The sequence below is a fragment of the Muscardinus avellanarius genome (genome assembly GCF_963383645.1).
Source record: "Muscardinus avellanarius genome assembly, chromosome: 5".
In the NCBI taxonomy this organism is placed as follows: domain Eukaryota; kingdom Metazoa; phylum Chordata; class Mammalia; order Rodentia; family Gliridae; genus Muscardinus; species Muscardinus avellanarius.
In genome coordinates, this window is record NC_137790.1 from 13,233,687 (window position 1) to 13,261,185 (window position 27,499).

The 27,499-nt window shown below is 46.0% G+C and overlaps 1 protein-coding gene across 1 annotated transcript in view; it reads right to left on the reverse strand.

Moving 5' to 3' along the window:
- The window catches only part of HUNK (hormonally up-regulated Neu-associated kinase), a gene marked incomplete at both ends in the record, with an annotated part of 124,255 nt that overhangs the window by 15,437 nt on the left and 81,319 nt on the right, over positions 1-27,499 (reverse strand). The window contains 4 exons of the mRNA XM_080696779.1: positions 2,475-2,558; positions 7,619-7,781; positions 14,008-14,143; positions 26,378-26,505. Of these exons, the coding sequence (XP_080552905.1) occupies positions 2,475-2,558; positions 7,619-7,781; positions 14,008-14,143; positions 26,378-26,505 (511 nt within the window). The remainder of the gene's footprint in view (positions 1-2,474; positions 2,559-7,618; positions 7,782-14,007; positions 14,144-26,377; positions 26,506-27,499) is intronic.

Consider the following 27,499-nt stretch of genomic DNA (forward strand, 5'->3'; position numbering starts at 1 on the left):
ATCTATTTAAAGGAGTTCCATTTCCAGGCTCTCCAGAGTGTGTAGCAGCACGCTGCTTTTTCTTCTCTTTCTTTCTATTTCCTAGTGATTTTGTAATAAAGACTTGTTAAAGCTGCACCAAGCTGCCTATTAGTTTTAATTTTTCTGTCCAACAAACTTTAGTTGATTAAGAAAAAGAGCCCACAGCACCATTTAGACGGTAGCACTTGCCTTGGGATCTGAAGGCACACAGTCACTGACTGGGCCAAGGGGTGTTGGGGATATTCTGGAAGAGGGACTGCAGGCTCTCAGCCCTGGCGGGCAGAGGGAGCATAGCAACCTGAAGGCCTGTGGGAGAGGGCACAGAGCAGGTGTTGGCATGGCTGAGCATGGGGCTGGGATGCCCAGCAGAAGAACAAGTGGACACATGTGACCAGGGAGTCTGCTCCCAGATGCCTCGGGAGGCCTGGAGCAGGGGAATGACTCTGTATACTGCTAGAGGGAGAAGAGCTCATGGCCTTTTGGGTAAAAGAGCTGCAGGTAGCCTGGTGGAAACAGGGGGACCAGCCAGGAGGCCAGAGCTGAGGTCCTGGGGAGAGGAGAGAGGCTGGGAGCAGGCAGGGGATGGAGACAGCAGAGGGGTCGGGAGTCAATCCACAGAACCTGGGGAGGGGCTGGCTGAGGGAGAAGGCAGAGGAAGGTTCAGGAAGGATGCCTGGGTTTCTGCCCTGTGCCCTGGGGCGGATGAGTCTGATTTGAGACATCTTTACTCGAACATCAGGAGGCTAATGTGGTGGGGAGTGGCTAGAGGAGTCTGGAGCTCTGGGGACATCTGGGTCCCTACAGATGCTGTTAGCCTGAAAGCCATGCATGGGCTTGTGGTGCAGCTCCTGCAGGATACAACCCACCGGCCAAAGAGCTCATCTCGTCTGTCCTCTGAGGCCCCAAAGCTGATTTCAGAGGCACCAGCTGAGGCCAAGGCCAATCTCCAACTACTCTGAGCCCACCGCTCCCTGCCTCCCCTGCCCCAGGCATCCTTCCATTAAGCCCATGTTCTTTCTTTCACCGACAAAGGCCCATGCCCACTGTCTTCACCTCCCCTCTTCCACTACCCCCTAATCCATGCAACCCACCTCCTGCCTTTGCTACTTCCATAAAGCTGGTCACCCTGAGATCTCTCTGGACAGCTCAGTGCTTGGCTGGCTCTGCAGAGCTGTGCAGGGAACCTTTTTTCTGTTCCCATGGTCTCCCTGGCACCACTCCCTCCTGGCTCTCCCGTCTCTTCCCTGGCCATTCCTGCTCCTTGCCTTTGCTGGTTTCCCCACCTCCTCTGTCCACAGGCCCTGTCTGGCATGGGCAGCGTGCCCTTCTCCCCTGGCCGCTGGGCTCCTGCTACACTCACAGGTGCCCAAGGCCATCGCGTCCCCAGACAGAGCTAGACCAAGGGAAGCCCAGAAAGTATCTTCCCTAGCAATGGGCATGACTTGTGGGAGCACAATAAAAACTTTATAGAGAAAAGAGAAGGAAGGACATGGCCAGAGCTGGCAGGAGGGTTACTTTTTTATCTCACCTCCAATAAAGCAATGTCTATCTCAGGAGAGATTCCTGCAACAGGAGGACCCTCGGGATATGACAGAGGCTCTAGAGGAGATGAAAGATAAACAGCTCACTTGGTCACAGACTTAATCTTCTTACAAATGTGTACCTGAGCCAGGCATTGTGACACATGCTTGTAATCCCAGTAACTGGGAGGCTGAGACAGGAGAATCACAGGTTCAAGGCCAGCCTCAGTAATGCAGTGAGACTCAGCAACCTAGCAAGACCCTGTTTCAAAACAGAAACTAAAATAGGGCTGGGGATGTAGCTTGGAGGTAGAATGCCCCTCGGTTCAATGCCAGTGAGACACACACACACACACACACACACACACACACTAAAACAAAACAAAAAGAAAACCATGTATCTGCATATGTGGGGTCTGCAGTTTTAACAGTTTGTCATAGGACACTAATTTGTACTCTGAAGTTAAAGAACCTTGCCATTTTCCCCCAGGTATGTTCTGGGTAACATCAAGGCGCCAGGGAAAGCTGAGAAGGCCAGCCCACTTTCACCTGGACCTTCTCCAGCTCCTATCTCATTTTGTACTTTGAGGACCTTGTTTTTACCTTCTTGGCCCCAGACAAGGGTTTCCGAGCTTGGCTCTTATTAGAATCACCCGGGGAGCTTTACAAAACTACTGACCCCGGGATTGGATGTAACTGGTGTGCGGTGGTGTGCAGTGCGGCTGGGGTACCCAACTGTTTAAATGTTCCTGCCGACTCTGACGTGTGCCCACAGAGAAAACCACAGTTTGGGGACTGTCAACCAGCTTCCAAGGGCTCAGCTGCAAGGGTTGTCCATCTTTTGGTATTTCTGTGACCCACGGTAACTGGCTCTTCCCCTGCAATGGAAATACACTCTCCCGACGGCTCCCAGGGTTGGTTTAGGTCACTCACCTCATAGGGCTCCTTGGCGGCCCTGCTCTTCTCTATGTGGTAGAGCTGGGTCTTGTAGCAGAGGCTGTCCTGGATGTCGGACTTCTACCAGAAGGGGAAAGAAAAGGCAAGGCTTCAGTCTCAGGAAATAGAAATGTCCATTAAGCAGTCATTAATTTTTCATCCGGTGCTTGGCTGAGAAAGTGCCCTCTGTGCTTGGCAAGCCCATCAGTTGCAGTGTATCCAGGGTGTGGCAGAGCCCCCACCCACAGTCAGGCAGCTGCTCTACACCCGGTGAGCAAAGGGCCAGGTGCCCCCTGCCTCCTGCTGGACTTCGGTTGTTCCACCTGCATAACACAGATCACTCTAGCCCGGAAAGCAGAAACCAAGTAGGTAAGCTGGGAAGAGTAACTTATTGAGTCACTAAATAGGGTAGAAATCTTACTTCTTGAGATATATATATATATATATATATATATATATATATATATATATTCATTCTTTTTCATGGTACTGGAGATTGAACGCCAAGGCATTCTACCTTTCTCTTCCTTCCTTCCTTTCCTTTCCTTTCCTCTTTCTTTCCTTCCTTTCTTTTCTTTCTTTCTTTCTTTCTTTCTTTCTTTCTGCAGAACTGGGGATGGAACTCAGGGGGATTCTACGTCCAAGCTACACTCCCAGCCCTATTTTTTACTCTTTTTTATTTTTGAAACAGGGTCTCACCGAGTTGCAAAGGGCCTCACTAAGTAGCTGAGGCTGTCTGCAAACTGAGATCCTTCTGTCTCAGCCTCCCAAATGCTGGGATTACAAGCGTGCACCACCACGCCCGGCTTTCTACCTCTGAGCTACACGCCCAGTCCTATTTTTTATTTTGAAAACGGGTCTTACTAAGTTGTGGAGGGCCTCACTAGGTTGCTGAGGCTAGCCACAAACCTGCAATCCTCCTATTTCAGCCTTCCAAGTACTGGGATTCCAAGCGTGACCTCAGCTTATATTTAAATTGGTTTAACCCTCCAAAGGAAAGCCGCAGCATTCAGGATACAGCTGAAAGAAGACGATGGGTAACTGGACCCAAGGTGATGAAGGTGCAATCTGGTCTGGAGACAGAGTAAATTAAATGACTGGTTTATTAATCAGCAGAGAGTTGATGAGTGGCTTATAGGCTCTCCATCTCAAAATACATGCATCTTGATTTTAAAAAGAAGAAGCCAAGAGAGGTTAGAAAAAAAGGCAAATAATTAAGGTATAATATTTTACTTTTAAATTGACTAATTTGGATTTCAAAACTATATACAGGTCATAGTAATTGGCTGATAAGATGAGTAACTGGGACAGTGCCTACAGTGCAATTTAATTAGCCACGTCTGGGGATTGCTGAGCAGACCTGCTGTAATTGTCCGTGGAGATTAATTCACTCTAGGTAACAAAGCCACCTGCTTACAGTGTGGATTCTCAGACCACGTATATCCTACCATTGAAGACTTTAGTGGAAAACAGACACTATAAAATAAAAACCTCTAGGTTGAACTGTATCAGCTGAGTTTCCAGGGAATGTTCTCATGAGGCAAGGCTATGTTCAGCTTTGCAACACTAGAGGTTCCAGTAGACACGGCAGAGGGGCAGACACACAACAGGGGGGAAAAGAAAGCCGGACAAATCAAGACAGAGCCCGAGAAATTCCCATAAAACCACCTTTTTGCTTGAGAGGAGCTGGGTAATTTTTCCAGAAGAGTGTAAATGAGCAAAATTTCTATCTGTAAATGTGGAAAAGCTATGGAAAACCATTTTAAAAACTAACACTAGAATTGTTTGAATCTCCTGACTTAGGAAAACAGTGCTGGCATCCTATCATATGTGAAACCGTGAACTTATTATATGGTTAGTTTCATGAAAACACTTTAAAGATTTGAACAACATTCATCCTTTGAAAGAGAAAATCAGTGGGTTAACTCTCTTCTCTTGAGAAACATTTGAAAATTTAACGTTTATCTTCTATAGTGTGGTGGTCTCTGAATGGTATCGCGTTGAGCCCTTACAAATAAAAACGTTATTCGTAGCACCTACAATAATATGCACGTTTATTTATAAATTCTAAGCATGTACCATTATACTAATACATCACCTACATTATTGAATATATAATCAGACAGAAAATTAAAAGGATAAGATAAAGGAATCTGGGACACATATCTTATAAAAGAGAAATGAGAAGCAGCTTCATATCTCGTACCTTTTAAATTGTTTATGATAAGAACAGAGAGCTGCTGCATAGTACAGAGATTTTCTTAATCTCTTTTCAGCACATAATAAAACAGTATAAATAATATAATGCTATGGGTTTGAGCATGTTCTCCAAAAGTTCGGCCCCTAAAGTAGCAATATTGAGACTTGGTGGTAGAACCTTTAAGAGGTGGGGTGTAGGGCAAGATAATTGGGTCATTGTGTCCGCAGAGAGGATTAGCACTGGTCTCAAGAAGTGAGTTATGTCTCTAGAGAGCAAGTTTTTATAAAGGGCCCCTCGGCATGTGGCTATTTCCCTTTTCCCTTTTCTGCCATGTTGTAACACAGTCAAGAGGGCCCCCTTGTCAGAGACCAGATAGATTGGGCTGCCTGCCCTTGGACTTTCAGTCTCCCAAATTGTGAGCTAAATAAATATCTTTTCTTAAGTCAGGTGTGGTGGTGCACCCTTGTAATCCCGGAATTTGGCAGGCAGAGACAGGAGTGTGGTTCACGGCCAGCCTTGGCTACTTAGTGAGGCCCTTTGCAACTCAGTGAAACCTGTTTTAAAATAAAGAATAAAAAAATAAGGCTGGGGGTGTAGATCTGAGGTAGAATGCCCCTGGGTTCCATCCCCAATACTGCAAAAAAAAAAAAAAAAACCACTTTTCTTTTTAAAGCACCCAACCTCAGGGAGCTTGTTATAGCAACAGTGAATGAACTGATGCATACACTATGTGTCAAAAGTCCTATCTTTGGGGGTTTGGCACCTCGCCTGCAGGAGCTTTCTGAGGAGACATGCAGCCACGGTGGTACCATCTCTGAAATGAAGCTTCAAAGCTATGAATCTGTCCCCATCAGAAGTACTGCCCATCAGTGCTTACACGGGCAGGTTTTTTCCTCATGAAACATCATTCTTATTTTCAAAAGGCTTTCACTGTTAAGAATATTTCTTCTCTTTCCTTTGGTGGTTCAAAAAAATTGTGGCTGATTTTCTGCAGAAGCAAAAGCTAGCAAATATTCTAAACTGAATCAGCTTAGAACAGCTGTACTTTCATCCAACTATTTTAACAAACCTCCTGTCAAACTTCTTTGTATACGAAGCCATATTTTCTAGCCGTCTTCCAAATCTCTACTAACAGGAGACACACCCTGATCATCTTGTCTTATGGGTATAGCTTTGGTTATTTCTGTCATGGCAGGAAGAGTATCACTTCTCCAACTTGCAGATGGATTTTTAATCTTTTGTTCTAATAGAAAAACCTCAAAAGAGGTTTCTAAACCTATTGCTTGGTGGAATTTTGTGACATATCGGCCCATCAGGTGACTTTAAGTAGCACTGAGAAAGCACTAGAAGTTTGTTTTTACCATCTAAATTCTAATGTTTCTATTGTCTCCCAATAGACAGTGACACTCTGTCAGATCTCAAGGGGCACTATCACAGGGTCCTTCACGGAAGTGGACACTCAGTCAAATCTCAGATGGGCTTCCTGCCATTTTGGATCTCTCTGGCTGACTTCCTGTTGGATCTGGTCTGTGCTCGCCCTCTGGATAGAAGCAGGAGCAGTCGTATGTAGAACCAATACTGTCTTCAATCAGTTTTCTTTGCAGAATTCTGTTCAAGTCATTGTCCATTTGGAGAGAGATGATTTATTCAAAATTGGATAGTGAAGCATGTCAACTCCCTTTCCTCGGCATATAAAAACTACTTATGGCTACACTGTGGGACGCCCAGCTGCACCTCACACATGGCACCAGACGCTTTCTGACACCCAGACTGGGTGAAACTCCCAGAGTCAGGCTGATGAAGCTCGATTTTATTCTTATTTTCTGGAGAAGCAAATGAAAATACAGGTATCCATCCCCCAGTGTCCTCAGGCAATTGCTTCCAGGATCCCCAATGAACAGATACCAAGTCTGCAGATGTTCATAGAAAATAGTACAGTCTTTGTAAGCCATGCACATCCTCTTGTAACTTTTTATTTATTATTATCATTATTATTATTATTATTGGTACTGGGGATTGAATGCAGGGGCGTGCTACTTCTGAGCTAAACCCCAATCCTTCTTTCTTTCTTATTTATTTATTTATTTTACTTATATTTTTTCCAGTACTAGAAATGAAACTCAGGGGCATTCTATCTCCGAGCTACACCTGCAGCCCTATTTTTGATTCTTTATTTTGAAACAAGATCTCACTGAGTCACAAAGGGCCTCACTAAGTAGCTAAGGTTGGCCGTGAAACACAATCCTCCTGTCTCAGCCTCCAAAATGCTGGGATTACAAGCGTGCACCACCACGCACGGCTCTTATTTATTTTTTATTTTGAAACAAGGTCTCTCTAAGAGAGTCGAGGGTCTTGCTAAGTTGCTGAGGCTGGCCTTGAACCTGTGATCCTCTTGTCTCGGCCTCTCAAGTACTAGAATTACAGGCACGTACCACCATGCTCGGCTCTCTCATATACTTTCAATCTCTATATTACTTAAAACATCTAATACTATAAATGCTCTGTAACTAGTTGTTATATTGCATTATTTTAGAGAATAATGACCAAAAAAAGTTTGTACATGTTCAGTACAGATGCAATTAAAAAAATATGTTTTCTGCCCAGGCTTGGTTGAATCTGCAGATACAGAGCCCTCACACAGGGGACTGACGGTTATGGTCAGAGAAGTCCCCAACCATCTGACATGGGGAGACTAAAGGTGGCAGAACACAAGCAGACATCGATAAGCTAATGGAAAACCAGGCTGGAAGCCCTCACAATTCTACCCCGGCATCTCAGGTTAAAAGCACTACTTGAGAAGCAGCTTTTGCTACTATTGTATCCCACATTCGACAAACGCAGCTCCACAAGAGGCTACATTAGCAGCTTGGATCAGATGTCAGCAATGGGGCCACCCCAGCCAGAAAGAAAAGCAACAAACCGCCTCGCGGGTCCCACTTACCCCTGACAAATAGCGCTCGAGTTTCTTGTTTAAGAGGACGTAGATGGCCAGGATGTGGCAGGCCCGGTTGGAGAGCACCGTGTTGATGACGTCGCTGTTCTTGTAGCCCAGCTTCTCCGTCATGTGCAGGACCACGCTTGGGCTGAGGTCTTCCAGAGAAATCCTGCGAGGCCCAGAGAGAACCAGTCAGGTCTCCAGAGAGCGGCTCACAAACATGGCAGCCCTGCTGGCTCGCACAGGCCCCCTGGGGACAGTCAGATGCATGCGTTCACCCACTCATTCATTCATTCATTTATTCATCTGGCTGTATAAAAAAATTCTATGTACACAGAAAAGTGGAGAGAATAGTATACAGTTAGCTCCGCACATCCATGGGCTCCTATCCAATGAGGTACAACCACTCTCAAATGGAAGTGCACTTGGTGTGTGTGTGGTACTGGGGATGGAACCCAGGGGCCTTCTACCTCCGGGCTACACTACCAGACCTATTTTATATTTTATTTCGAAACAGGATTTCTTATGCCAGCTGAGGCTGGCTTCAAACCTGTGCGATCCTCCTGTCTCTACCTCCCAAGCGCGGGGATTACAAGCGTGCGCCACCATGCCCGGCAGTGGAAATGCATTTTTAAAAACTGCATCTGTGATCTGGGCGTGGTGGCGCACACTTGTAATCCCCGTGCTTGGGAGGCTGAGACAGGAGGATCGTGCAGGTTCGAAGCCAGTCTCGCTGGCTTAAGAGACCCTGTTTCCAAATAAAATAAGAAATAGGTCTGGGAGTGTAGCCCGGAGGTAGAAGGGTTCCATCCCCAGTACCATAAAAAATAAAATAAAAAATAAAAAGTCTGTGCTGGGCGTGGTGGCACATACTTGTAATCCCAGCATTTGGGAGGCTGAGACAGGAGGATCATGGTTTCAGGACAACCTCAGCTCCTTAGTGAGGCCCTTTGTAACTCAGTGAGACCCTGTTTCAAAATAAAGAAGAAAAAATAGGGCAGGGGGTGTAGCTCAAAGATAGAATGCCCCGCCTCCTTCCCCATTATTGCAAAAATTAAAAAATTGCATCTGTATTGAACTTGTATAGATTTTGTTCTTGTCATTATTTCCTAAACAAAACAATAACTATTTCCGTAGCACTGGCATCACACTAGGTACCGTAAGTCCTTTAGAAGTGATTACAAGTATATGGGAGGATGCACGGAGGTTTATGCAGACACCACGCTCTTCTACCGCACTTGAGGGACTTGGGCATCTGCAGATTTTCTGCATCCTCGGGAGGGTTGCTAGAACTAATCCCCATGGGTACCAAGGACTGACCAAAATAATTACCTGTGTCACCCATCACCTAGATCCCGGATGTGCCAACTGACACTTAGCCGTACTTGCTTCCTCTATTTTATTGTTGTTGTTGTTTTGCTGAAGTATTATTTTAAATGACAGGATCGTGGCATTTTACATTAAACACCTTGGCGTGCATCTTTAAACTCCAAGGACATCCCTACAGAACCACACTCCCAATAACACTTTAGTAATATTTTAGCAATATCTTAATATAAGGTAAAACCCAGATCACATTCAAACTCCCCAACTCTCCCCGCACCCCAAATTTCTTTACAATGAGACATTCTTTCCATAGACTCTATTTCCTGGCCATGGGTGGAACCTTGTCTTGGGGCTGGGAAAAGAGGGGATTCAGGACGGAGCCCAGACCAGTCAGGGGACCAGTGAGGGTCCATGAGTTGACACCAGGGAGCCCGTGAAAACATTCTAGAGGCAGACAGCTGGAGATTCTTCACAGGGTGCTATGGCATCTCTTGCAGATCTTGAGAAAGCTCGATCAGGGGATCCGCATGATCAGCGTAGATCCCCCATGAAGTATATCTAGCATTCCTTTCTTCATAAAATTATTTTAGGATTATTTGGATTAATATGTATAATTGAAGTTTTATGTATAAACATTATAACTAAAACTGATGGGCAGCGGCTTGTAAGAGACTCAGGCAGCAAAGATTTTTTCCCAAGGATAAAGTTATTGGGCCAAATATTAGGTTCAAACTGACCTTAGTTAGAGCCACTGTATAAGAGTAAGTTTGAGTCAGCCTTGTGAAGTGAGACAAAGCATACTATGATTGTTTGAATGTCTGACACCCTTGCCCTGAAGTCTGTAAACAATAACTTTTTCCCACCCTTGGCGATCCTGCTGCATGACTATGCCCTTGCTTTTCTGCCAAAAAATAAAGTATAAGAACTATAACAAATCCTGAATAAAATGGAGAAAGACTGATCTCGTGTGGCTTCTTCTCTCATCGACCTCGGCTTCCCCTCTTCAACACACGAACCTCAACTCTGCTAGGGCTGGACCCCGGCAACAGAGATGTTGTGAAAACTCCTTAGGAAAAAAGAAATACCAGGCATTCACTCACTCCTTCATTCACCCGCCAAATCCCTGCTCCTGGAGCTGACATTCCGGTGGGAAAGAGAGAATATAAGTTCACTGAGTCCTCTAGACAGTCCTGTGAGTAGCTACTCTCATCTCCATTATCACAGATGAAGAAACTAAAACCCACAGCAGTGAAGTAACTCGCCCAGTCACGCCAGCCGGCAGGAAATGGCAGCCCTGGATTGAGACCTGGGCAGTCTGGCTCAGCCTGGATAGTAAACCTCCGCACTCACCCTCAGCAGACTCATGGAGCAGCGACAGAGAACAAGACATCAGGAGGCGGTTTAGAAGGCAGGGAAACTGGTGGTGGAGGCGCATCACCAGATAGAACATTCTATATCCCTTAAAAGGGACACAAATAGGGCCCTCGGTGAGCAGACGGCCACGGCTGAAGACATTTCTGATGGAAGCCCAGACCCATCATGCCCAGAGGAACCTCAACGGGTAACCCATAATTGTCAAAGGGAGGAGTCCAGCCTGTCTGTCCACATGGCCAGTTGCTAGGGTGGCAAGGGCAGTACTGAGTCTCCTGACCATTATCTACCCCTCGTGGACGTCACCCACATCAGCTCTCCCTTCGCTAGATTGGACTAGGTGCTTTCCCCCCTCCAAAAAACACACCCAAAGAACAACAAAGTCAGCCTTCTTCACTATTGTCTGCTGTAAAATTACAAATTCTAGATAATGGTAAGGAGGGAAATTCTAAGGAGTAGTTGTAAAAAAGACATTACTAACAAATTTGTGTATGTGTGTGTATACACACATATACACTATATATACTTATGTATATTTACATAAGTATACATATATACATTCATACACAAGGATATATATATATATATATATATATATATATATATATATTTACTTGAGGTTTGCCAATACACACAACATGGAGGGTGTTGTTGTTTGAAAGTAGATGTAACACCAGTGTGGGCGTGACTCCAGCCCTGACCAATTGTACCAAAGCTACTTTGCGTGGCTCTGCACATGGCCAGTCAGAGCACGCCACACTCACACGGCCCCGCCCTCTCTACAGCAGGTGCCTCTGAGGACAAGGGATGCCAGGATGCAGGGATGGGGGATGGAGGTGAGAGAGGAGACCTGACAGGGACAGACACCCCATCTCTGCCCTCTCTGTTGTCTTCAAACACAAGAGAGCCCTGCCAGAACATAGGCTGTCAACTGCTTCTTGACTGCAAGTTATACATATTTTAAATGTTTCCCAATAAATAATGAATATATTTGGAGCTCTCCAATACCTGATATTGAATTTGTATCATCTCTGCATGCTGGGATGATATAAAAGATGGTAAAAATGTTCCAGAGCATGCGGTAGAATGGGAACGAGGTAAATTTGCATTAAATTAGTTTTATATTATTTTTAACTAATTCTGTCCATTATACCCATGACCTCCTTTCTTCACACCCATCTCCAGAGCTAAAGGAGGGCAGGGAGCTATCCAGGCCTCCAGTAGGCAGACAGGAAGGTGCAGCAAGGGCTCTGAAAAAATGTGACAGATCAGGAAGGCACCCAGCAAACATCTGTTGGCTGACTGGTATGAACGTCTAGTATAAAGAATTCATTTTTCACACTACTGTCCTCTAGTCTTCTGGAAATCAACTCAGAGTCCAAAATGACTTCACAGGGAAAGGTTTTACAGAAGGGTAGTATAAAACTTCGGGACCTTTATTTTCTTTACTTTCCCAAAAGAAAAACATTGACAACATCTAAATACAACTTGGGGCTAGGAATGTTGGAAACTATAAAATATACTTTATAAAGAAAATATTCCTTTCTTGATGGCATGTTCTTTCTCCTTTTATCCGTGTGCTGGTAAAAGCAGAAAAAAATTATCAAAACTACATATTTGCCTTAAAGATAAACATTTTTCAAAAGAAAGTCTGTGAATAACACGTACCTCCCCCAACAGTTTATAATTCTGGTTTCCTGCCTTAAAAATTGAACACTGAGTTGTCTCGAGTGTCAAACGAATAGTGGGCCTTACATAAACAGAAGACACTGAGCTTCTGTTTTCTTTAATATACAAAATCTTGGCTATTTTTATAATCCACCTAACTAGTTACATGTTCAGTCTTTATGTTGCTGACCCAAGTCCAAATGCAAAAATGACCAGTCTGGTACAACCAGTCTAGGCGCTTGAATTTAAGTTTTAATCTACTAAAGCCTGTCTACAACCTGTGGGCAAGTGGCAAAGTGAGCGGCCACATTCTGATTCTTTGTTAATGAAGATGTGGCCAACGCGGAGGGCTCGCTATACCTCTAATGCCAGCGCCGCTTCCTTCAACAGCTGCCGTGTGCGCTGGATTGATTTTGCTCATTTAGACGGTGATTACATTAGCTTAATGACTCATTTGGCTGCCGCCAATGCCCCCTCCTTTAACAGAAAGCATACCTGTGTGCCGCTATCCATCGGTAATGAGGCATGCCCCCTCGGCTCTGCTTTCTGTCTCACGTTCGGATAATATTTCTGGGGTCTATTTCAGATACTGGCCCAAATCGAGCAGGTGTTGGAAAATAGCGCTCTATTTCCAGGTTCCCTTGGTAACCTAAGTAATCTAGACTTTCTCTAAATTACCACCTATGAGCCAAATGCTAGAATTCAGGATGGCAACTGAGTGAAACCACCTCTCCAGGACCACCGCGATTGAAAATATGGCCCAGTACTGTCGATACAGACTCTGAGAATGTCCACCCGTGTCCCCTGAAGTCCTTCTAGAACTCCCATCCCGTAATGGGGCCTTGCTGCCCATCTTGTTTAGAGAGTTCAGACTCAGCTTTGATAAAGCTTGATGGAAGTTTCCAGACCTTCCCAGGCATTTTGGGAAAATGGCCATCCCCCTGATCAATGGTTCTCCGGCCCTCTTCCAAGCATGGTCAAATGAGCAGTCCTTTCTAGGTCTGCAGGAAGAAGGAAGAGGGATCCCAGTCCTGGATGGTATTGGACCCATGGTTTCTATGTTTGCGGTAACATAGCCAAGGGGAGGACCCTCATTTCCTCATTCTTTTGGGAAGTGGTGCTGGTGACTGAACTCAGGGGCATTCTACTTCTGAGCTACACCCCAGCCCTTTTTATGTTTTGTTTTGAAACTGGGTCTAAGCTGGAGAGGCTGGCTTCAAACACCTGCAATCCTCCCATCTCAGCCTCCCAAGTAATGGGGTTACAGACGCGCCCCACCACCCCTGGCTCTCATTCCCTCACTCTTATTGGTTAACAGTATGTCGAATGAGTAAGAAAAAAAAGTACAGGAAAATGTTTTCTTGTGCTTGTTTTCAAATCTGTAGTCAGCACCGAGCACGGAGAAGCATGGACACACACGTAGTGCCCCTCTGGGTCCCTGGCTGTGGGTTCCTGTCTGTAAGCCTCCTCGTGTCCACTGGCAGGTAAAGCTCCACAGCAAGCCCACAGGGAACCCCCAGGAGCAAATGGCTCCTCTACCCACCCCCAACAGTTTAAGGTCAGGGATCAAGGGCAAAGTAGCAGAAGAAGAGGCTAAGGGGTGGTTTGAAAGAGACAGGTCCATAGGATTCTGCGTAATGTTGCAGGAAAAAGCTACAGGTAGACCCAACACACACACACACACACACACGCACACGCACACACACGCACACACACACACCACAGGCCAGTTTGTCTGAATGACCCCTCCATGGGAAACAAGAAAGAGCTACCTCTCAGGGAAGACACAGGCCCTCAAAGCACGGCTTGGCGAGGAGCACAGCCTGGGCTTCGCCTCCCCTCACCCCCTGCAGCGAGAGCCCTGTCTGCACCTCCTCGCGTGCAGAGGTAGGTCTGTCTGCGGATATTGCGCGCAGAGGCCGCCGGGAAGGACAGCCAGGGGAGAATGCAGCTCTGCTTTGAATCCCATGTAAGGCTTGCAGGACGGGCCCTGTCTTGCCCCGGGAGGCCCTCTGTGTGCACCCGGTTACCTGTTAGGATAGGTAACGTTGCAGGGCACTTTGCCCGTGTAGTTCTCATTAAGCCAGCGATTTGCCAGCGCTTGCTGGATGTTTGGCCTCTTCACAGGATCTGGTTCCAGGAGGGAGCGCAGGAAGTTGATGGCTCCTAGAAGACAGACGGCAAAGAACACACGAATGTTAGAGGCTGAACACAGTCGCAGACACCGCCGAGTCAGGGCAAGTGACCCACAGGCTCGCCTGTCCCTCCCAGGCTGATGCTTCAGAGATCTGTTCTCTGTGGCACTGGGCAGAGCTTTGATTCAAGGATTTGCAGAGTGTGAGTTCAGCCCCACCTCCCTCAGACAGTTCCTTCTCTCTCTTTTTAAAAGAAGTGCTATATATCCAGGGCATTTAAGGTACCCATCTATCCAAGGAATGAACTGTTACATGCTAGATCAAGAATCAGTTTGGTCTCCCTGAGCTGCTTCCTAATATAACCTGTGGTCTTTTCTTGTGGCTTACAGTAAACCAAAGAGATGTGTGTTTACATGTTTGAAGGATGAAAGAAGGTAAACAGAAAATGCCTGATCTCAAGTAGGTTACTGAGCACTCAGAAGGAAGCCAGGGCCAGGTGTGGTGGTGCGCACCTGCGAGCCCAGTACTCGGGAGGCTGAGACAGGAGGACTGCAGGCTCAAGGACAGCCTCAGCAATGTAGCAAGATTCTTAGCAACCTAATGAGATCTTGTTTCAAAAATAAAATATAAAAAGGGCTGGGGGTGTAGCTTGGAGGTAAAATGCCTCTGGATTTGGATTTGATAGGAAGGAAGGAAGGAAAAGAGGAAGTTATTTAAAGGCTTATTTAAAGGCTAGATATTCTAACTAGACCCTCAGGTCCTACCTGGTCCTTTTTTTTTGGTTTGGTTTGGTTTGGTTTTGTGGTACTGGGGATTAAAACCAAGGCATTTGCCGGGCGTGGTGGCGTACGCTTGTAATCCCCATGCTTGGGAGGCGGAGACAGGAGGATCGTGCAGGTTCAAAGCCAGCCACGCTGGCTTAAGAGACCCTGTTTCCAAATAAAAATATATAGAAAAATAGGTCTGGGAGCGTAGCCTGGAGGTTGCAGGGCTTCCAGGAACCCCAGTACCACACACACACACAAAAAAAAAAAAAAAAAAAAAAACAACAACAAAAAAAAAAACCACCAAGGCATTCTACCACTGAGCCATACTCCCTTTCCTAATTTTTAATTTTGAAATAGGTTCTCTCTGGCCGGGCATGGTGGCGCTTGCTTGTAATCCCAATGCTTGGGAGGCGGAGACAGGAGGATCGCACAGGTTCGAAGCCAGCCTTGGCTACTTAGTGAGGCTCTCAGCAACTTAGTGAGACCCTGTTTCCAAATAACATGTAAATACAGGTCTGGGTGTATAGCCTGGAGGTAGAAAGCCCCCTGGGTTCTACCCCCAGTGCCACCGAGGGAAAAAAAAGAGAGAGAGAGAGAAAGAATGAAAGGAAGAAAGGAAGAAAAGAAAGAAAGAAAGAAAGAGAGAGAGAGAGAGAGAGAAAGAAAGAAAGAAAGAAAGAAAGAAAGAAAGAAAGAAAGAAATTCTCTCTAAGTTATCATGCTGGCCTCCAACCTGTGACCCTCCTATCTCAGCCTCCCAAGTTGGTCTTTTAAAGCCATTCTCCATGGCTGCCAATTTCTTCCCCACACTCTATGAACAGATGACGCACAATCCAGACTACACAGAGCCTGCGTCATCGAGCAAAGTCATCAAGCAAAGCTTAGCCAACTGATGTGACACCAGAGAGCCACGTGTTTTTTGTTAAGGTGTCAAGTGAACTCTGGAATAATCACTGGAGTCTTAAAATCCTTTGGTGTGCAAAGTTCCAGGCAGCACCGCGGGGTGAACCACGCCGCCCTCGTGGGCCCCCTCCGTCTGTGCTGTCCCTCACAATGAAGGGGCAGAAGTCACACCAATCAAGTTTGCCCTTATCTTTCAACCTCCAGAGTTCGCTGCAGTTCACCTCAGGCATGCTGAGCACCACGTGTAAGGCCGGGATCCGAGAAACCAAGGACCACACTATAAACTCCCGGCCATCTCTTTTCCTTCCTTCCTAGGCGAAATCAGCTTTTTAAAATTCCCTGGGTCTCCCCGCGCTTCACAAACATTTACACGGCACCTGCCACCTAGTCGAGCGCGGGAGATGGGAGCTAGTTCATCTCCAAGTGGGACATTTGCATCCCTCATCCCTCAAGATGAGAACAGAGGAGATGAATGCATAATGAGTAAAATCACGAAGGTCACAGGCTATAAGCCCGTTCAGCAGGGAGCAGCAGGTCACACGGGGGCAGAGACTCCAGGGACGACATCAAAATGACCACACTCTGTCTGGCTTGCGTTCCGGCACCGTAACATTTTCTTATTCTATATTCTTTACTTCCTGAGGCACTATTATAGTATCCAGTGATATAAAATATATAGATACTTTTTTATCCGGGGTACTGGGAATTGAACCCAGGAGCATTCTACTTCTGAGCTACAACCCCCGCTCTTTCTCATTTTTATAATTTTGAAACAAGGTTTCCCTAGTTTGCTGAGAGTATTACTACTTGTTGGGGCCGTCCTGGAACCTGCGATCCTACTGCCTCCCAAGTATTGGGATTACAGCCACTGTGTCTGGCTTATTTTTCTGTTTTCTAAGAGAATCTCACTCTGTGAGGGAAAATCTTCTTTTTTTAAATCTCATTTTCTCAGCAGCTTTGGGTCATGCCTTTAATACTGTTTTTTTTTGTTTGTTTGTTTGTTTTTGTTTTTTTATTTGGGAACTGGGATGGAACCCACGGACATTCTACTTCTGAGCTACACCCTCAGCCCTATTTTTTCTATTTTTTATTTTGAAACAAGGTCTCACTAAGTTGCTCAGGGCCTCACTAAGTTGCTCAGGGCCTCACTAAGTAGCTGAGGCTAGCTACGAACCTGTGATCCTCCTGTCTCGGCCTCCCAAGTACGGGGATGACAAGCCTGTGCCCCCATGCCTGGCACTTCAATTCTGTTCTTAAAGGAATGGTGGACTTTCTCTGACTCACTTTCTGCAGGGTAGAAATGAGGCCCTGGAAGCCAGGTGTGGTGGCGCACGCTTGTAAGCCCAACATTCGGGAGGCTGAGACAGGAAGATTCGTGGTCAGCCTCAGCTACTCACTCAGTAAGGCCTTTGAAACTCAGTGAGCCCCTGTTTCAAAATAAAAAATAAAGCCGGGCGTGGTGACACACGTTTGTAATCCCCACGCTTGGGAGGCTGAGCCAGGAGGATCGCGCAGGTTCGAGGCCAGCCTTGCTGGCTTAAGAGACCCTCTTTCCAGATAAAATATAAAATAGGTCTGAGAGTGTAGCCCGGAGGTAGAAGGTCCCTGGGTTCCATCCCCAGTACCACCAGAAATAAATACATACATACATACATACATACATACATAAATAATTTAAAAAATGGGGCTGGGGGTGTAGCTTGAAGGTAGAATGCCCCTTGATTCCATCCCCAGTACCACCAAAAAAAAAAAAAAAAAAAAGGAGGCCTTAGAAAGAGGGACCATGCAAGAATGCACTCAAGAGACATAGCCCTGGCTAGGTCGCACCCCAGGTGGCTCCTCCAGGGAGAGGTGCCCTGCAGCTTATGAGGCCACCAGGAGGCCATCTCCCTTAAAGAAGGTGCTGGGCAAAAACATATGTCCAGACGCCATAACCATCACCAGGTGCTTTAATACTCTAAGTTTTATAGCCAAGTCATCAAATCTAACTTTCCTAAAATGTTTTCTGATGGTACGGAAAGCACACAGACCTCCAAAAAATAGAGGTGCCTTTTGGGATGGTCTGTCTCCTTTTCCTCAGAACCCTACATTGCCCAGGGTCATCTGGCTCTTAACTAAGGACATTTCCTGGTCAAAGGAAGAAGACCTGGGCATGATGGGTCCAAATGGGGAAGCCACTGAGTGAGGACACTTTCTGAGACATCTCTGTTACTCATCCTCAAAGGACCCGAAGAACTGACTCTCCCAGGCTCTGGCCGGGTTCTTTCAGAACGTGATTAACCAGAACAGCTGGGGATAAACCGGATGTACGTTTTTGTTCTATTTTCACACCCAAGCTTTCTGTATCCTCACAAATTGCTGATGAGCACAAGTAATTTTAGTTCAAATCTCTGCTGATGAACTTGATTTCCTCGGACGTCACCAACACTGCATTACTATCCTAAAAGGATTCTGAGGACATCCTTAGAGGTTCATGTTAGATTCTTGAAAATCCCTATGTCTTGGGGGCGAAAGGGATTAGAATATTAAAGCTGTTAGGTGAGCCTGACACCGCTACCTCTCTAGCCTTTAACTCTTAGGCTTTCCATCCAGGCTGGGAGAGCTGGGAAGAGCCACAGGGCTCTGTCACCCTCGACACAGCACAAGCTGCAGGTCACTGTGGTGCCGATTCCCTTTCCTTCCAGAGCAGACTGAGACAGGCGAAGCCATCAGACTTACTAGTGTGTCCACTGAATAGAGCCTCATGCCCCCGGAGACGGCTACCTCATCGTTCCCCAGGCAAAAGAATTTTCCAAGAAGTCAGGTGTGGTGGTGTAATCTCACCAGGCAGTATCATTACTGGGGAGGCTGAGACAAGGAGGATCCAGCCTCAGCAACTTAGCAAGGCCCTCAGTAACTTACTGAGACCCCGTGGAAAGCAAACTACCAAGCTAATGCATGCCTAGCTTTGTTCACGGCCACACAATTCACAATTGCCAAACTATGAAATCAGCCAAGATGTCCATCAACGGATGAATGGCTTACAAAACTATGGGCTATGTATACATTGGAATTTAACTCAGCCATAAAGAAGAATAAAATTATGTCATTTGCGGGGAAATGGATGGAACTGGAGACCATTACGCTAAGTGAGATTAGTCAGTCGCAAAAAGGAAAAAATCAGATGCTCTCTCTAATATTCGGAAGCTCGGAGAAAAGGAGTCATAAGAGGAACTCAAGACAAAGAGGACAAACCATAGATTAGCAAATAAGTTGACCTAACTGAGGGGGATGGGAGGGGAAGAGAGAATTTCCCTAATGTCCATGATGTACATTCACAGACACATCAAAGTCAATCACTAAGCCAAACATGGGGGGGGGGTGGGATGAGAGCTGGGGAAGGGCCAAACGAGGGATGTGTGCATGTATGCCTCTAGCATCTTGTGCTCCATTAAGATCCATGACAACAATGCACCAATAAAAATATATATATAAAATAGAGCCAGAAGTGTAGCTTGGAGGTAGAATGCCCCTGGGTTCAATCCCCAGCACCACAAAAAATAAAAATAAAAAATGGAATTTCTCCAAGAGTCGATACTTAAGCCTTTTGGAGAGCATGCCCAGTGCTGGCTCACCCACACCCACACTAATGCTTCTTCAGCTCCACTCCAGGGGACTCGTGGCAAGAAAGCGGCCTAATCTGCAGAGACCATTGGGATGTGTTATAAATCTGAGGTCGGATAAAAGAGTAAACTGGCTGGATACTTTCTAGGCCCTGAGAGGCATTCGCTGCTCTGTGATAGGCAAGTGTCAACAAGCAGAAAGAGGGCACAGTCCAGAGACAGAACCGGAAAGGCCCCAGAGCTCAGCTTCCAACTGTGTGGCAGAATTCAGGGCAGTTCTTTGGAAGTAGGTTTCATAATGCTGCCTTTCTTTCTTTCTTTCTTTCTTTCTTTCTTTCTTTCTCTCTCTCTCTCTCTCTCTCTCTCTCTCTCTCTCTCTCTCTCTCTTTCTTTCTTTCTCTCTTTCTTTTTTATTTTTTGGTACTAGGGAATGAACCCAGGAGCATGCTACCATTGAGCTACACTCAATGGTGCCTGGCATGCTATATATATTTTTCAGGCCAAATTTGGCAAAAAGATTCTTTGAACTTAATCTAAAAAGAGTACTAAGGTGTAACCGAAGTCATCATTCCAAATAGGAAAGACAGAATCGTCAAATTAATAAAGATATGGGTGCGTGGGACACAGTCAAAGCAGCATAGTTTCAATTTGGATCGATGTTACTCAAAACCTAAGGACCAAAGGCAACGATGATACCCACAAATCTTGGGGAAGGGGCATCTTAATAAAATAAGAAGAGGGAGAGAAGTATCATAACATGATAGGGAAGTCCAGGTTTTTAGTCAAGTAGACTTAATCTTCCTGAGACTCGGTTTCCTCACTGGTTCATCAGGAATGATAGTACTTACCACACAAGGTTGGATGGAAGTAAGATAACATGGAAAGTACCCATGCATGGTACTGAGTAAACAGCACTCATTCTTGGTAGTGGAACTTAGTACTTCTGAATGTTGGCAGATCATAAGGGAATATAAAAGTTGACCAGTCTGGTTGGAAGGAAGGAGGTAAACTTGGTGGGGTGGGAACAGTTGGAAAACAGGATCTTGAGGAGGGCAGGAGCTTATCCTCAATTCTTTGGGTCTATAAACAAGATATGATGTCCTGGCTACCTTAGCAGCTGGTACCCAGTGCTGGACCCTCCTGAGGGGGGTCAATTTCCAACCCTGAGTGGTCAAATGAATGGACAGGCTGCTTTCAGGCAGCAGCGTGGGCTCCCTGAGCACTGGTCACGTGCATGCACTACACTTAATACCTGACACAAAGGCTAGAAGCCCTAGCTGAGGAGAGGAATTTAGATATCCCAGTGGCTAAGGGGCAGGCAGAGTCCTCTGCTGGAAAATCAGATCTAGAAATGCAATTCAGGCTTGACAAATAGAAAACAAAAATGAGGTCCCATAGGAATGTGAGGCTCTTTAACAAGCATGCACAGACAAAGTAAAAGCTCTCCGCTCAAAGCTGGAGTCGCGTGAAGTCATGAAGACAAGCACCAACTCCAGGGAGGCCAAATGTGTTGGGATCATTTTAAATATTTCTTCTCTGCAATTACCTCTGGGGTATTTTTAAAAACACTTTAAGGCATGCATTTTTTGTTTTTTTTATACTGAAGGTTGAACTCAGGGGCATTCTACCCCTCAGCCACATCCCCATTTTATTTTTTTTATTTTGAAACAGAGTCTATGTTGCTGAGAGTCCTGCTAAGTTGCTGAGACTGGCCACGAACCTGCAATCTTCCTGTCTCAGCCTCCCAAGTACTGGGGTTATAGGAATGTACCACCATGCTCAGTTTAACTTTCCCAGTCAAAAAACACTTAGAAGCTAGGTGTGGTGGTTTACACATGTAATCTCGGTACTTGGAAGGCTAAGACAGGAGGATCCCAAGCTGAGGCTTGTCTCAGCAACTTAGTGAGATCCTGTGTCAAAATAAAATGGGTATGGGTGGTTGTTCAGAGGGAGAACTCCCCCTAGGTTCAATGCCCGTTGCCAAAACAAACAAAATCCTCTTACAACCCAGGCTGTTAAGATGGGTAAGATTATTGAGAATGAAAATGCGGTAGAGAGTCGGATGTGATGGTGCCCACCTGTAATCCCAATACTTGGGAGGCTAAGACAGGAGGAACACAGGTTTGAGGACAGCCTCAGCAACTTAGTGAGATCTTGTTTGTAAACAAAAAATAAAATAAGCCTGGGGTATACTTGAGAGGCAGAATCCCCCTGGGTTCAAGCCTTAGAAACACACACACACATACACACACACACACACACACACACACACACACACACACACACCTCTGAAGTAAAAACACTGAATTTTTTTTGTGTAGTCTCAAGTCATGGAGACTTGGGGGCTACTGCAGCTGAACTTGGCCTATCCTGACTAATGCAGTAAGAAGGCAGTATATGAGCAGCTCAGTTCCTCAGGGCCTCAGTAGGATCAGTAGGACTTACAGTGAGTGCTGTTTTCCTTTCCCAGGCATGGGGGTACAAATATGCTCCTTCCGTCTTATCTTATGGGTCATTTAGGACCAAGCAGGCTCTGAATCATCAGAGGACCTTCAAAACAAGGAAGAAACAAAGGAAGGAAGGAAGAAAGGAAAGGAAGGAGGAAAAGAAAAAGGGAAGGAAGGAAGGACTGATTTTCAAAATAAGAGAATTACACAGAGCAAGACCAAGATAATGGTTGTCGGGGCTCAGGGAGGTGACTGCGGGTGTAGGGGACTAGCTCAAGGGTTTCTTATGATGTAAATGTACTCTATGTTGATTGTAGTGGCTGTCACACGAACCTACGTGTGTGGTGAAACTGCACACATTTAAATACACACTAACACACATGGGAAACTTGTGAAATCTGAATAAGGACAAAAGATTTTATCCATGTTAATTTCCTGGCAGTGACGTTATATACTACCATTATCCAAGTTACTGGCATTAGCGCAAACCAGTGAAGGGTACACAGATCTCTCCGTATTCTTTCTCACTACTGTGTATGAATCTGTAAGAGTGCCACCAAGAAAACTTTAAAAAATATATTTTAAATGCGCGTGTGTGTGTGTGTGTGTGTGTGTGTGTGTGTGTGTTACTGGGGATTGAACTCAGGAGTGTCCTACCTCTAAGTTACATCATTTTTATTTTATTTATTGATTGATTGATTTATTGATGGTACTGGGGGTGGAACCCAGGCTTTCAATCCCCGGGCTATAGTCCCAGACCTATTTTATATTTTATTTGAAAACAGGGTCTCACTAAGTTTCTGAGAGCCTCATTAAGTACCTGAGGCTGGCTTGGAACCTGTGCGATCCTCCTGTCTCGGCCTCCCAAGTGCAGGGATTACAAGCGTGCGCCACCACGCCCGGCTCATTTTTATTTTTTTTGTTTTTGAAACAGAGTCTCACTAGGTTGCGATGAGTCTTGCTGCATTGCTGAGGCTGTCCTCGAACCTGCGATCCTCCTGTCTCAGCCTCCCAAGTACTGGAATTACAGGCATGAGCCACTGTATCTGGCTTTATAAATATATTGAAAACACACAAACAAACAAAAAACTATACCCTCTACTTTCTATTCCCTATCCTGTTTTTAATTAAGAACTTTTACTACAAAATGCCACACGTTTGTATACCATACTTTATGGTTTGTCTTTCCCTCTGAAAATACAGTACAGGCTGTAAAGGAGAGAGATTTTTTTTCTTTTTTTGGTGGTACTGGGGTTCCTGGAAGCCCTTGTACCTCGGGCTACATTCCCATACCTATTTTATACTTTTTTTATTTTTGGAAACAGGGTCTCTTACGCCAGCGTGGCTGGCTTCGAACCTGCGCAATCCTCCTGTCTCCGCCTCCCAAGCGCAGGGATTACAAGCGGGCACCACCACGCCCGGCCAGGAGGAGAGAGATTTCGCCCCGTCTTCCTGCACCTGGAACACGGCAGCACATAAATGGTAGACAATACACAATCGTGGAATGGGTGAATGAGTGATCAGCCCTCGCAGAGCCGTGCAGCACTTAGCTAGGCGTGGTGGTGCATACTGAGACAGAAGGATCTCAGCAAGGACCTTGTTCGAGGACAGCCTCAGCAAGGAGCAAGACCCTCATCAACCAAGTGGGACCCTGCTTCAAAAACAAAACTCAGATAGTGCTGGGGCGTGCAGTTCAGAGGTCGAATGCCCCTGGGCTCAATCCCCAGGACCACACACACGCACACACAAAGAACTCTGGAAGGTCTAAGATGAATATAGCCACCAATAAAAAATAAAAAATAAAAAAATAAAACGAATATAGCAGTTCCTTCACATTTTGCACATTTCCTAACCTCAAAAGTTATGGCTCTCAGTGCAGAAATATTTCTTTTACAAGACAGAACTCTAACATACCTTTCCAAGGACATAGTGCCTCCTCCATGTTCAGCCTTCAGGGATTCGACCCTCTTCCCAAAGGGGAGAGTGCGGCCCGAATCAGATCATCACATGGGGTGTGGCCTAACACACAGGACGCCGAGTTCCATCCCGGCAACACACACACACACACACACACACACACACACACACACACACACACACACAGACTTCCAAAAACTCATTTCAGTTTGAATTCCACTGGGCGACCATAAATTCAGGGTCAGCTTCATGAACTCAAGAGAAAAATACATAACCGTAGTCAAATAAAATGCCATATTTTAACCACATATCATAAATTGAACTGAAATACTTTTCTTCTTTCTTTGTCAAAAGCCTCATTCACGTCAGTGAAGCCTCATTTATTCTATTTATTTATTTGATACTGGGAATTGAAACCAGGGCATTCTACCTCTGAGCTATCCTCTCCCTCCAGCCTTTTTTACTTTTGATTTTGAAATAGGGTCTTGCTAAGCCACCATGCCCTAGCCTCAAACCTGAGGCCCTCCTGCCTCAGCCTCCCAAGATTACAGGTGTACTGAGATGACAGGTGTATGCCTCCATGCCTGGCTAAACTGAGCTTATTTCTAAAGGACAATTAAGTGATCACCAAAGCCAAGCTTCAGCCAGAACTTGATGTGAATTTTGAACCAAATAAAAGAACAAATTGCACAAATTTACTGGGTTTTAAACCAAATACAAACTGTTTTCTGAAATACGAACTTGGCTGAATGTGAGAGGACTTTCTAAACACACCTGATGATTCAGTCTAATGAAGACACCAACATGCATACATTTTTGTGGGGGGGGGTTGATGGACATACATACATTTTGGAGGCATAGAACCCTGGGGTGTTCTACCTGAGCTACACCCCGATACCTATTTTTTATTTAGAAACAGAGCCTCACTAAGTTGCTAAGGCTAACCATGAACCTGAGATCCTCCTGTCTCAGCCTCCCAAGTATCAGGACTATAAACATGAATCACCACGCCCAGCCTAAATATTCATGCATTTAAAAGCTTTTGAACAGGCTCAAAAACTCACATAGCCAAACAATATGAATGAAACTAATATTTCTTTCTTTTCTTTTTCTTTTTTTTTTTTTTGGTGGTAATGGTGAGGAGGTAGAAAGGAAATAGGCAGATAGGGAAAAGGTCTTGGTAGAAAAAAGCTATTTCCTGAGTTTCCTGAGGGGTGACAAATGCCTGAAACCCCAAAGGCTCAGAGATAAGAAGGCCAGAGCTTCACAATGCCATCCTGAGTTTCCTAATCAACAAACCCACCGAGCAAGTCTGGCATTCCTGAAAGGAGACCCTTCAAGGGACTTGCAAATGCCCTATGCAAATTCTCCTTGGAATCCCAAAAGTCACCCTAACCAAAAGCGAGCTTGTAAGCGGTCAGGGAAGGCCAGTCAGATGGCAAAAGGGGGGGACTTTCCCGCTCAGGACCCCCTCCCCTTTTGGGGAGCTGTTCTCTCTCTCGCAGGTCAGGTCGTGTTGGCCCTGAGAGAAGGCAGAGTGCATCTGAGGGCACGTGGCTCGGGCGACTCTTGAGTAGTGACCTGAAGGCCTCTGCTGGACGTCATGGCTGGCCAGGCCCCTAGGGGTGACCTGTACCTCTTTTCTGGCAGATCGCGTGGACTCTGGGAGAAAGTAGTTTGCAACTGATGGGCACTTGGCTCGGGCGACACTCGGGTAGTGACCCTGAAGGCAGCTACTGGACCCCGGAGTTCCGACCACCCCTATGGGGTGTTCGGACACTTTTCTCTATTCCCTTCTGGCAGATCGTGCGGACTCTGGAAGAAAGCAGCCTGCACCTGAAGGCAATTCGGCTTGGGCTACTCTCAAGTATTGTCCTGAAGGCAGCTGCTGGACCCAGAGTTCCAGCCCCTTTGGGGGTGCTCAGCCACCCTTGCCCCATTCCCTGTTGCTTCCAATAAACCTTTTAGTCCCCTTCCTGAGGTCTTCGCTCACCGTAGACAAGAACTCGCCGGGTTTCCTCTCAAGAAACCCCCGTTTCAATGGGGTTCCTGGAAGCCCTTCTACCTCCGGGCTACACTCCGATGGGCTACACTCCCAGACCCATTTTATATTTTTTTATGTGGAAACAGGGTCTCTTAAGCCAGCACGGCTGGCTTCGAACCTGTACAGTCCTCCTGTCTCTGCCTCCCAAGTGCAGGGATTACAAGCGTGTGCCACTACACCTGGCCCTACTATTTCTTTATAGTGACCTGACAGAAGCAAACCGAAATGTAATAAGCCCTTTTCCAAGATAACATCATAAGAGTTTTCAAACAATTGAGCCTGCAATTATTTTTCCCGTGGCAAATAGAAGATCATTTTGATAGAGATGTCCTGTGCAGGAGGAAGAAGGAGGGAGTTAGGGCTTTGGAATTATAACAGAAATGGAAAAGATACAGGTGAGCAGAGGGAAGTGGCGCTGAGTCGTGGGATACCCAGCCATTTCTGGGGACTTTGTTTCAACCATCAAAGGAGCTCATAATCATGGGATATTCATCATAGCCTTACTGCCAAACCCAGCCCCGCTTCACAAATGGACCCAAACCAGTCAGGACTGGAACCCCGAATCTGCAGCGGCAGGTGCGTTACCTGTGGAGAGCTGGGTGGGAAGAGGGTTCATTTCTTTGTCCACCATCTTCTGGTACAAAGCCCTCAGGCTGAAAGGCTCCACCGTGAAAGGCAGGGTCCCCGTCAACATGGCGTACATGTTCACGCCTCTGAAAAGAGAGATACCAGAGAATGAAGCATCCAGGATGGGGAGGACGGAGAGGACACAGGCTTAGCCAGAGCTTCTATGTTGCTGCTTTCATGCCGAGCCCAACAGGCTTCCTTCCTAGTCATCTTTCCAGAACCTTCCGCAGAGTTCAGAGTTCAGAGAGTGTGATCATTGGTTCAGCAATGGACCCCAGATATGAGCAGACTACGAAGAGCTTCCCCAGCTACCTCCCGAGGAGGAGAAACCACGGCCCAGTCCTCTCTGAATGGCGTACGGGTTCAGCATCCCTAATATAAAAATTCAAAGTGCTCCATATTCTAGGAAGCACCAATCTGATGCCACAATGGAAAATTCCACCTCTGGCCTCGTGTGATAGGTCCATCAAAACACAGGCGCACCGAAAACTTCATAAAATTACCTTCAGGCTGTGTGTATGAAGTGCATATGAAACATCAATCAGTTCAGTGATTAGACTTGGGTCCCAGACCCCCAGTATCTCATTATGTATATTCCAAAATCCTAAAAACATCTCGAATCCACAAAATTTTTGTCCTGATAAGGTAGAAACAGAAAAATAAAATTTTAGGTAGAAAGGAGACGCATTGAGAGGGGAATGGGAGATGGGGTTTTAAAATCTGAAAACTTCAGTTAACAGACCTTGGTTATTCTTAAGAAGTCAGGTGCATGCTTTTAAATTAAAAAAAGATGGCTCAGGAAATTCCTGAGGCAATTAAAGCCTGCGAGCTTCACCCCCTGCCAAAGTTTCATTCCCCTCCAGGATCCTCAAAAGGCACATTTTGTTAACAGAGCCCCACACCCCACAGGCCCATCTCTGCTCCTGAGTGACTTCCTGTCTCAGCCTGTCCCAAAGGAATTATCACCTTTTGTGAACCTGAAAGCTTCAAAGAAGGAGCCTGCCATCCCACACGCCCCTGCCACCCCCTCTCTAGTAAGTCCTATAGGAAAGTAGAACTCCCCTCCGGAGCTTTGGGCCA